We start from the raw sequence: 12,153 nt of genomic DNA, 5'->3' as shown, positions 1-12,153 counted from the left end.
GAGGATGACCTGCACTGGAGGGAGTCAGATAGGGTTGCATAGTTCGGACAGTAGCTGCTGGTAGCCAGCCTCAAGCAGGCCTCCAAATGATCATCTGTCATGGTGGAACGGTATTTGGACTTGATAATCTTCATGTGAGAAAAGGCTGACTCACACAAATAAGTAGAGCCGAATAATGCCGTCAAGGAGGTTGCACATTTCCTCATGTTTGGGTACTTGTCCTCTGTAAGTAAGTTCCAAAACTCTCCATGCGCCCTGGCTGAATGTCAGCCTGTACTGTCAGCATCTCATCCTCCACTGCAGACGAGTTCAGGTGAAACAGTGTTGCCATTTTTGAGGCAAGGGAATCCACCTCTGTATCTTCCCCAAATGGGTAGCACATAAATGTAGCGATTGGCTCAAGCAAAGCAAAGTCTTGAAACCGTTTGTCAAAGTCTGACCGGACATTTTCAATCTGCTCTGTGTAGCGTGCACTGTCAAGTTGCGCACACGCCCTCCCTTGCTTCTCCAGCTCTGCTGCGAGGTTTCGGAAGTTTCCCAAATCACGGCGCTGCAACTTTGAGAACAGAAGTTGCATTTTCCGTTTGAAAGCGTTAACTGAGCTGATCATGTTTACCACGCTTTTGTCTTTTCCTTGCAGCTCTAAATTAAGCTCGTTCAACATGTTGGTTAAATCAGTAAAAACGCCAAATCTAGCAGCCACTGACTGTCATTAAGTTGCTTGTGTTCCGCATGTTTAGTGATAAGGAGAAACTCCTTAATCTCCGGACAGAGCTCTCGAAATCTCTGCAAGAATCTCCCTCTACTAAGCCATCTCACGTCAGTGTGTAGCAAGAGGTCAGAGTAGTTACAGTCGGCCTCTTCCAAATGTGTACCAAACAATCGTCTTTGAAGAGACCTCGCTCGAATAGAACAGGCGATTTTGGTTGCCACATCCATGATCTCTTTCATGTTTAGCATTTTTGCGCATAATGCTTGTTGGTGTATTATGCAATGGTAATTAAGGAAGTCAGGGAAAGCATCGCCCTCCCTGCACTTGGCAATAAATCCATTCGAGCAGCCCACCATAGCAGGCGCACCGTCCGTGGTGATTGACACCAGTTTACACACTGGGAGCTGGATTTTATCCACAAAGTTTTTGAAGATCTGAAAAATGTCCTCTCCCCGCATGTGTTCCTTCATGGCTAGTATTGTTAACAGCTCCTCTTTTGTGGTCATATCTTGAAACACCATGCGAATGAAAATGCACAATTGGGCCGTATCACTTATGTCCGTAGACTCGTCCAATTGTAGTGAGAAACACTTGCAGTCCATGATGTCCCTCCAAAGCTGCTGTGTCAAATCATCGCCCATCACTTCACAGCGCCTTGTGACAGAATTTCTTGATAACTGGAGAGCTTTGATTGAAGATATTATTTCTGATTTGTTTTTAAAGTCCCGAAACAACGAATCTGCTGCCTCAAGGAAGGCCTCTTTCATCATCTCTCCATCTTGGAAGGCTGTCTTATGCTTAATGATGGAGTGACTCACACGTAAAGATGCTTCGGTGGCTGCCTTTGCCTTTGAATTCGGCTGCGTGAAAATTGACTGCTGCACGATTAACTGCGATTTTAGTTCCCTCACCTTTCTCTTTCTCAGCTCGCTTTTCGGAGGGAAGTCATTGTCATAGTTTTTATGAACAGTTCGAAAGTGCCTCTCCACATTTCCTTTCTTTGGGATAGCAATGCTAGACTGACAGATGAGACAAACGCATTTGGAATAAGACATGGTGAAAAAAAAGTCCTCCTCCCATTCCACATGGAAATGGTACGTTTTTTGTTTCTTGCTAGGTCCGGCTCCCCCACTAATTTTTGTTTTGTTTCACTTTTTAGTAGAATTTTTTTTAGAGAGTTGAACTAGCTAGCTCGATGCAGTTCTGCGTTAGCTCACGTTGTGGGCATGTGAACTTCAAGGTACGTTCGAGAAGGGCTCTGGTTGTTACGGTAACCTAATGTAACAAAGTTTTAGGTTCCGCTCTAGAATCTTTGGTTTTAGGCAACAGCAGACTGGCCGTCCTTTACATCAATCAAAAGACAAATGCCAAATGAAGGACAGATGATAGGCTAATGTCTTGGAAAAAAAAAAAGTTTTTTTTGGAATGTCATGGAGATCTACCAGCACTGCCTTCGTGATCTACTGGTCGATCGCAATCGACGTAGTGGGCACCCCTGGTAGATTCATATCTAAAATACTGATTTGACCCTGATAAACCCAAAAGGCTTTGTAGGTCAAATCGTTAAAAAACATCGCATCACCGAGTCGCCACGCTTACAATATCATGAGCTCCGATTCGTAGCGCATCAGCGTGTTCTTCTGCTGCACCAACTGGAACCACTGCTGCATCAGGGCAGGGTTGTCCAGCTTCCCCATCCCTACAGAGACATGGAGAGAGAGGGGTGGGGGGGGCATGTGCATTTGTTAAAGGATTGATAATAGAGAGCAATAAGGCCGTCTGTAAAGTGGACCTACCTCTCAGCTGAAGGTCCAGCTCCTCGTTGTCATCGGAGTCTCCCCAGTAGTCTTGAAGAAGAAAGAGGAGAAGAAGAAGAAGAAGAAAAAGCCACATCATTCCCTAATCTGTTTTTTTTTCCCTTTTCTCCCCAGTTGTATTTGGCCAACTACCCCACTCTTCCGAGCCGTCCCGGTCGCTGTTCCACCCTCTCTGCCGATCCGGGGAGGGCTGCAGACTACCACATGCCTCCTCCGACACATGCCTCTTCTTTTCACCCGACAGTGAGGAGTTTCACCAAGGGGACGCAGCGCTATTCCCTCCCAGTTCCCCCTCCCCCCTGAACAGGTGCCCCGACCGACCGACCAGAGGAGGCGCTAGTGCAGCAACCAGGACACATACCCACATCCGGCTTCCCACCCGCAGACACAACCAATTGCGTCTGTAGGGTCAACTGACCAAGCCGGAGGTAACACGGGGATTCGAACCGGCAATCCCCGTGTTAGTAGGCAACAGAATAGAACACCACCCAGATCTAATTGTGTGTGTGTGTGTGTGTGTGTGTGTGTGTGTGTGTGTGTGTACCAGTTTCCCCTCTCAGGGCTTTCTCAACAGCCACACCCCTCTCTTCAAGTTGTCTCTGCTTCTCCTCCACCTGCTCCAACTGCCTCTGGATGATCTGTCACACACACACACACACACACACACACACACACACACACACACACACACACACACACACACACACACACACACACACACATATATGTATATCTGGACAACACAAACATCACAGCAGGCACAGGAATGCTCCTTCAACCACAGCAAGTGATGTGTGCACACAGGGGACTTGCCCACACAATCACTGTGCATTGGAAGAGTTAGACAGAGGATGTGTGGCTGCAGGCACCCCCCGTCCCTCATGGCCACACACACACACACACACACACACACACACACACACCTGTGCTTTGTGCAGTCTCTTGAGCTGCTCCTGCTTGGCCTGCTTGCGTGCGGCTCTCTGCACCCGCTGTGTGATCCTGGCATCCAGAGCGTCCGCCTCAGCGCATCGGTCCTCCTGGAAAATGGTCTCCGACACGCTCAGGCTGGACGGCTCCTTACCGCACACGAGGACCCCCACCACCTCCGTCGGACACGAGGACTCCCCATCCGACTCCCTGGAAGGGGCTCTCTCCTTTGCCACCCGCCTCTGCAGGGAGCACGAGGACAGGGACAGCTCAGCGGAGACGTGTAACCGAGCAGCGTATTAAAGCACAGTAATGTGGGTCCAACAGACTGAACGTGTTGGTGCCAGTCACTGACTCGGTGTGTCCAACTCTACCTTAATGGCATAGGCTCGCTTAAAAGCCAGAGCATGAGGCACATATGTCGGCTTGGAGGAACGGAGAACAGACATGAATTAAAAAGACAGAAAAAACTTTGGAGAAAGGGATAAAATTCCTTAAACGGGTTCTCCACAATCACGAAAGCTACGCTACGCTAACACACATCGCTAAAAATCACATATCGCCACATTTAAAACTCTCTTCCCAGAATGCATTGTGTGGGTCAGGAGCATTACGCCTACAAAAATCAATACCCTGCTAGTCTAAGCCACGACAGCCGTCTACCCCTACAGCCACAGCATGGTATTGACTGCATCTGTCAGTACTTCTACCTCCTGGTGGGCCTGGATTTCCAGCTCGTCCTCCTCCTTTATCGTTACCTTCTGAATGTTTGAGGTGAGGTCGAACAGTTCCAGATGTAGCTACAAACAGCAAATTGGCTGGTTATAACCTCGGATTGACCTACATGTGACCATCTGACCCTCCCTTTTAAGGAAGACCATTCATTCGCTGAACGGACTACGCATTTATTTGGATTACGTGTCGGTGTTTGCCGAGTTAGATCATCGTGTGTCTGTATTCGAAAATGACAGAGGTCGGAAGTGAAAGTCATACGTTGGTTCTTGGGTTGAGAGAGCATCTCTGCACCACCACGGAAGAGTCCAGTTCAGAGTCTTCTGCCCATGTGGAGCAGAGGAACTGGGAATCTATGGCGAGAATGAGAAAGAGAGATACAGCATGCGTTAATACTGCGTTTGGAGCTTTACAACTGAAACAGGTTTTTTGGGAGTGTGGCAGTAGTAGAGCTGCAGCTAGTTGCCATACCTGTAGCTCTTCTGGATTTGTTAGCTTCCTTCCTTTCCTTAGCTGCAGTAGTCACTGCATCTGCCATCTTCCCCACCTTCCCTGCGGGGAGGGAAGTCCTTCCCCTCTTCTTTCCGTCCTTCTTGTTGCCAGAAAAGACAGCTTTCAGCAGGGCCCGGGCTCCTCTGGGCCGGGTGCCCCGCTCACTCTTGGGCTGGGACTCGCTGAAGGCTCTCAGCTGGAGGAGGGGCAGGCTCTCAGCCAGTCTCCTAGCATCTAGGGCCAGAGCTGCTTTACTCCTCCCAGGGGGGGTCTCTGCGGTCCAAAAAGCCCTGACGTCATCCCAACCCACCCCAGGGGCAGCTCTGTCTATCTCCCCCCTCCGTTTCACCTCCCTCTTCCACTCTTTCTCTCTCTCCACTCTGACGTTCATCTTCTGGACCAGCGTGGGTTGCCGGAGGGGCTTTTGCGAGGACAAGGCTGGGCTGATATCCCAGAAGGCCTCACCTCCGTCATCATCATCATCACCATCATCATCATCATCATCATCACCATCATCACACAGGATCCCACCCAAAGACCCAAAAGGTGCTTGACTAGGGAGGGGATTTGGCAGAGATGCAGCCTTCAGGCTAACATCGCTCTCTACACTTTCCCTACCTTGACACGGCTGTCTGGGTGGAGGCATACGAGGTGGCGTGACCACAGCCGAGTCAGACGCAGTTGAGCTGCTGTTGTGACCGACCCCGGAGCTACTGCTAGCCTTGTGCGTGTCCGTATCCCCCCACTCCTTCCCCTTCTCCTTGCATTCCTTCTTTCTCTCCCCCTCCTGTTCCGGGCTGGGAGAGCAGCCGGAAGTGGTGGATGAGTTAGGGGAAGTGGAGGAGAAAAGGGTGGGGTCCCGGGTGGATGCCATGGATGTGGATATAAAGTGGTAGGAGACGGGGGAGGGGGTGCTGGCGAGGGATGTGAACGTACTGGACGTGGCGCTGTGAGTTGGGGGCGGAGGGAAGGGGACGTCGGGGAGGCTGAACAACCTCTCCGTGTGGGGCGTCATGGTGTCCGAGGTGGTGGAGTCAGGCTGTGAGGCTTCTTCAGACGAGTAAATATTAAAAACCATGGAGCATGTGGTGTCACTTCCTCCTCTGGCTGATGAGGCTTTCTTAGTAGTAATGGGGAGAACATAAGAGAACTCCTCTGAGAGACAGAAAGAGGAGGGAGGAGTGGAAAGGAGGGAACGATTTGTGAAAGGAAGAAAGAAAAAAGAAGGATAAGGTCTAATAATACAAAATGATAACTGTATTAAGTCATTACCACAACATGAGGGAAAGTAGCCCATGTTAAATACAAACCACTGCACAACAAACAGGTGTTAGAGAGTTAGCACCGCACAACAGCAAAACCAGGTGAAGACAAGTAACAACATGCACGGGGTTAAAGTTTTGCAAATTACCACAGTTCACACATTAAAATGCTGGCTTATGATTAGTCTTCCCCCCTGGTGTCGATGCTACCTGCCCCCTCCTCTAGTAGGAGCCACAGGCCTGAACGACGCTCCATCTCCCAGGGGCAATACTCCCCTTCTGCCAGCGGAGAGAGACACACACCACAAGACATACATCACTACCAAGGCACAGAGCACTACAAATAAGCAAGGAAAGAGAAATGTGTAACACTTCGCCGCGGTTTGAATTAAAACAGCACAGAGACTCGGTCAGTAAGACAGGATGGGGTTCAAGCTATGCCAAGACGCCAACCGACACGAGAACAAAACTTGAACATGGAAGTAGATACACTGTGGCTTACCATCACTTGACTCCGAGTCATTCCCTTCCCCGTATTCCTCCTCATCAAATTCTCCTTCTTCCTCTTCATTTCCCTCCTCCTCTTCTTCTTCCTCCTCATCTTCTTCTTCTTCTCCTCCCCCTCTTCCTCCTCTCGCTTGCATATGGAGCTCTACTGCTCGACTCCACAAAGTTTTGGCCCGTTCTGAAGTCGCGGGCCGCCGGCCAGCTTTCTCCTCATCCATCCCCGACCCCGAACTACAGATACCAGAGACATGGCCTCAGTGGAAAACAAGACAAAATAAAAGAGAGGGGGGGAGAGAGAGAGAGAGAGCGTGAGAGAGAGACAGTGAGAGAGCGAGACAGAGAGAGAACGTGAGAGAGAGAGAAAGAGCGAGAGAGAGACAGAGACAGAGACAGACGGAGAGGGAGAAAGACAGAGAGAGGGAGAGAGGAACAAGAGAGAATTTTTTTTAAATTTTAAAACAAGTCTTTATTTAACAGAAAAATGTAACAAAAAACAGACTTGAAATCTTTCTAAACAAAAAACAATACTTGTCAAATTACAAACACTCAGTATGCATCTTTTAACAATCCCAAAAACAATCATTCAACAACAACTCAAAACATAAAAAAACAGGTAAGACCCCTTTTATCCGAGCTCTGCAGCAAGAACCAGCTCATCCTTTATGGTCGAACACAGCACCCCTTTATAACATCACACAGTTGTGAATGTGTCCAGATCTTTCATTGCTTTGTAATAAGTGAAATCTACTCTTATCCTGGCCTGGACCATCCTGCTAAACAACAGCTATCCTGGCCTGGACCATCCTGCTAAACAACAGTTATCCTGGTCTGGACCATCCTGCTAAACAAGTTATCCTGGCCTGGACCGTCCTGCTAAACAACAGTTATCCTGGCCTGGACCGTCCTGCTAAACAACAGTTATCCTGGCCTGGATTTGGAACCAAAATAAAATTCTGTTTGCAGAAGCTTTCCCCAGATGATCTAAATAAGTGTTCTAGTAGCAGAAACAGGGGTGTGAGCCTCACACATTCTGAAAAGCAATGAAAAACTGTTTCTCTCTGGGCACAACAGGGACAGTTGTCATTCACATTAGGGTCTAGCACAGAAACAAAAGCATTGACCGCCACTATGCCATGCAAGACCCTTCCCTGCAGATCACCAGCGAGAGAGAGGGAGAGAGACAGAGAGGGTGGGAGACAGAGAGAGACAGAGAGGGTGGGAGTGACGTTCTATTTTAAGAGAAAAAGAACAGCCAGGACAGAAAGAAGCATTCAGGGGAGAGGAGATAAAGGGACATTGAAGGAGGCATGGGAACAGAACAAAAAAAAGAAGAAGAAGAATGTGACCTGGATCTGTCAGCGCTCTTCTCTGGCAGACTGAGGTTGTAGTTGGCCAGCGTCTCCTCCGGGACTTCTTCGGGCTCCTCCATCAGCCACGTCTCCGCTCCCCCCGCACCCAGCCGGAAATTCTCCAGTTCAATACGCTCCGGTGTCCCCCGTACCCTCTTGGCGAGCCCCGACTCCCTCTCAATCAGTGAAGCCACTGGGAACATACATACACACACGCACACACACACAGACACAAACAGGCACACACACACACTAAAGCCGAGATTGATTCCTTGTTTAAGGACCCGCGCCAGTGTGCACATCATGTATCATCATCAAACCTGCTTCTGACTGGACTAGTAAAGCTAGCTAGCCTAACTGGACTAGTAAAGCTAGCTTGCCTAACTGGACTAGTAAAGCTAACTAGCCTAACCCAGACGTGTGTCAGGCTCACCTGGACAACTGCGATCCGCCGCGTTGGGCATGGAGCCGGGGATTAGGGTGTCTGTTGAGGATGCCAGTGACCCCTTGTCAAAAATCAAACACAGTTGCGTTCACGTCTCAGGTTCCCCACAATACGATATGTGAAAACCTCTATGGATCTCTGAAATTCTGTTGCACGAAGACGCAGATACGAGAAAAACAAGCATAGAAACTGATATTTAGACTCCCAAACGTTATTCTGGTTTCTTACTATCGAGGTCCGATGAGAAGTGGTCCGGTCTGAGGAGACACTAGGGGCTGGTCTCTTCCTCTGGCTGGGGCCACTCAGTCGTAGGTCGTAGTGCTGCTGGCAGAAGAACCTCCCTGCACAACCACAGAATGACAAACACGTCCACAGTTAACAAGAGGACAGCCAAACGCTAAACACCTGCACCTGAGGACGACAGGGAAACTGTGTGGCGCCGTGGCGACCTCATTGAGCCCGGCCGTGCCCTACAGAGTCCTCAACAACAGATGCTGAAGCCCTAATAGAGAACGATGTATTACGCTTACAGGCTGACGGCTCCATGAGCGGTGTACCAGGGCTACACAGAGACAGGTAAACACAGATCTCAGCTCGCTATACAACTGGAAGGAGGGCCGTTCGCGGGACCTGATGTATATATACCCAATGTGCACAGATGCTCGGCCGCCTCAGGTTTGAATGCTCAACATGTGACGTCTCACTTCTAACTGGCTACTGAGTTTGAATTAATCGTACACAATATCACTTTGCAATGAGATTTGCCCACATAAAAGCTCTCCTTTGTATCGGTGCCTCCCTCCGAGCCCTTAGCGATACACAACAGCGCGTCCTTCAGACACACAATACGGCCTTTGTGGCCGACACAAACACATGCACATTTAAACATACAGACCCACGTAAAATCACAAATAAACAAGCGCACAAAAGCAGCAGCCTTGCGAGGGAGGCCCAGGGCATCAACAGCGATGGCACCAACCAAATTGTTGTTGCCATTTGCATGACAACTGAGGCCTCATTCACGGAGAACCGGCAAATCAGCCACTGATATACAGGGGCAAACGTATTCCCATCAGATAAGCAGTATGGCACAGCAAATCACTGACCACAGACTCGATGGCATTCTATGGACAGTGTCGAGCAGCCGTGCCTGCAGAAACCACACAGTATCATCAAAGACCACATCTGCCCAGCACGCAGACTACTGTCCTCGCTCCCGTCTGGTATAATACGGCAGCATGGCACACCACCAGCTTTAAAATCAGTTGTTACCACCAGATCATCAGGCTTCCGAACTCACACAATTCAGGTACCTCGCACTGCACATCTGCTCACCTGCTTGTCTGCACTGTTTAGATAAAAACTGCACTATTCCACAGACTGCTGCTACTCAACCAGCAGGGACACTGCTTACCCTCTGTGCAATACATCTGTCCCTTTTTTGTACATAGAACCCACTTTACTTATGTATACTGCTCTTATATTCTATTTATAGCTTATTTGGATTTTTATATTTTCACATTTTATATATATATCTCCATCAATCCATCCATTATCTGAAGTGCTTATCCTGCTCTCAGGGTCACGGGATGCTGGAGCCTATTCCAGCAGTCATTGGGCAGCAGGTGGGGAGACACCCTGGAAAGGCCACCAGGCCATCTCACACACACACACACACACACACACACACACACACACACACACACACACACACACACACACACACACACACACACACACACACACACACACACACACACACACACACACACACACACACACACACACACACATTCATACCTAGGGACAATTTAGTACAGCCGATTCACCTGACCTACATGTCTTTGGACTGTGGGAGGAAACCAAAGCACCCGGAGGAAACCCACACAGACACAGGGAGAACATGCAAACTCCACACAGAGGACGACCCGGGATGATCCACCAAGATTGGACTACCCCGGGGCTCAAACCCAGGACCTTCTTGCTGTGAAGCGACCACGCTAACCACTGCGCCACCCATATATTATACATAATATATATTATACAGTTATATATACAGTTAAGGTCAAAGTTATTAGCCCCCTTAATGAAATCAAACAAAACCCTTAACTTTTCCATGGAAACGACCATAACCAAAAGTGTTTATAGTTTAATTGCTTCCAAAAGAACTAAGACAAAATCCCCACTAAGCTTGATTAAGATATTTTACTGATGCGCTGAATTGAAACAAGAAAAAACAAAATGACAAGGCCAAAATTATTAGCCCTCTGACAATTCATAGTCAATAGTGTAACCTTTCTGACTCACAACTGACAACAACCTCTTATGGTGGTTCCTAACTAGGTTGGCACATGTCTCTTGAGGGATCTTAGCCCATTCTTCCATGGCAAATTGTTCCAGCTCATCCAGATTGCCTGGTTTTCCAGCATGGACATGAACCTTGAGCTCCCCCCACAGATTCTCAGTAGGATTGAGATCTGGGCTCTGAGAGGGCCATTCCAGGACCTTGATTTTGGTGTCCTTCAAAAAGTTTTGGACCAACTTGGATGTATGCTTCAGGTCACTGTCTTGCTGGAAGACCCAGCAGCGACCTGAGGCTAGACTGGCAGCAGATTTCTTCATGTTATTCTTCAAAATGTCAACATAATCCTCTTTCTTCATGATCCCATGAGCAAGGTTCCCTGTGCCTGAAGCAGCAAAACAGCCCCACAGCATTATGCCCCCACCACCATGTTTAACTGTGGCAACTGTGTTTTTAGGGTTGAAGGCCTCTCCCTTCCTTCGCCAAACAAAAGCAACATCCATGTGACCAAACAGCTCAAGTTTAGTCTCATCAGACCAAAGGACAGACTTCCAAAACTCATGTCTATGTTTCAAATGTTTACGGGCAAACTTCCGTCTGGCTCTGATGTGCCGCTGTGTGAGCAATGGAGTTTTTCTTGGACGATGACCTCGAAGCCCACCACGATGAAGAGCCCTCACAACAGTCTTCCTTGAAACATCAAGTCCAGAAGAGGCCAGTTCAGCAACAATCATCTTGGCAGAAATCTGGGGATTGTTGTTAACATCTCTGACTATTTTCCACTCCAAAGTTTTTGAAATCTTGCACTATGGACCAGGCCCAGGTTTGTTTCTAACACAATTTGTCTCCTTGTGCTTTGCAATGATGCAATGCACAGCTGTTCTAGACACTGTGAAATGCTTGGAAATGGCAGTATAGCCTTCCCCCTTAAGATGAGCATCCACTATCGTCTTTCTCTGTTCCAGACTGGTTTCTTTACTTTTTGGCGTGATGAAATTACTTCTTACCAAGAATTTAAGAGTAGTCCCTCTCAGTCAAGTGTTCAAGTGCCACTAGCCCTTTCATTGGAGTCCCTTCAGTGCTGATTCGTTGCTCAGGTGTGGTTTGAAAGCTGATTGGTTGCTCAGGTGTGGTTTGAAAGCAAAAAAAAAATCACATGAGGGCTAATAATTATGACCACCTCAATTTTCACTACATTTGGTATAAAGCAAACCTGAAGATTTATTTTACATTCCAAAATGTACCAAATAGAGGCCTTAACATTGATGAATGTTTTACTATGTAAAGTTTTATGAACGATGCAAACATTGGGCAGAATTTTAGGGAAATGTTCCAAAGTTCCTTGGAGGCTAATAATTTTGACCTTAACTGTATATATATTAATATACAACGTAGTTTATATATATATATATATATATATATATATATATATATATATATAGGATTTTTCTTATTTTATATATCTATATATAATATAAATATATAATATCTATTACATATTTTATTTTTCTTATTTCATATTATATATTTTATATGTAATATAAATATAGAATATAATTGTACATTTTATTTTTCTTATTTTATATTATATATTTCTATATATTTTAT

The 12,153-nt window shown here is 47.4% G+C and overlaps 1 protein-coding gene across 1 annotated transcript in view; it reads right to left on the bottom strand.

The window, feature by feature from the left end:
* Positions 1-12,153, bottom strand: part of LOC130109724 (protein-methionine sulfoxide oxidase mical3b-like) — a 38,614-nt gene that overhangs the window by 914 nt on the left and 25,547 nt on the right. The window contains exons 20-32 of the mRNA XM_056276715.1: positions 8,472-8,584; positions 8,232-8,304; positions 7,709-7,991; positions 6,445-6,680; positions 6,153-6,221; positions 4,660-5,835; positions 4,450-4,541; positions 4,167-4,256; positions 3,831-3,881; positions 3,453-3,698; positions 3,074-3,167; positions 2,509-2,559; positions 2,312-2,411 (exon numbers count right to left, since the gene is read on the bottom strand). Coding sequence (XP_056132690.1) covers positions 2,312-2,411; positions 2,509-2,559; positions 3,074-3,167; positions 3,453-3,698; positions 3,831-3,881; positions 4,167-4,256; positions 4,450-4,541; positions 4,660-5,835; positions 6,153-6,221; positions 6,445-6,680; positions 7,709-7,991; positions 8,232-8,304; positions 8,472-8,584 — 2,674 coding nt within the window. The remainder of the gene's footprint in view (positions 1-2,311; positions 2,412-2,508; positions 2,560-3,073; positions 3,168-3,452; positions 3,699-3,830; positions 3,882-4,166; positions 4,257-4,449; positions 4,542-4,659; positions 5,836-6,152; positions 6,222-6,444; positions 6,681-7,708; positions 7,992-8,231; positions 8,305-8,471; positions 8,585-12,153) is intronic.

Source organism: Lampris incognitus, chromosome 3 (assembly GCF_029633865.1).
Source record: "Lampris incognitus isolate fLamInc1 chromosome 3, fLamInc1.hap2, whole genome shotgun sequence".
NCBI classification, from domain to species: Eukaryota; Metazoa; Chordata; class Actinopteri; order Lampriformes; family Lampridae; genus Lampris; species Lampris incognitus.
Note: the sequence above shows the minus strand (reverse complement) of the source record. Positions and strands in the feature narration are given on the sequence as shown.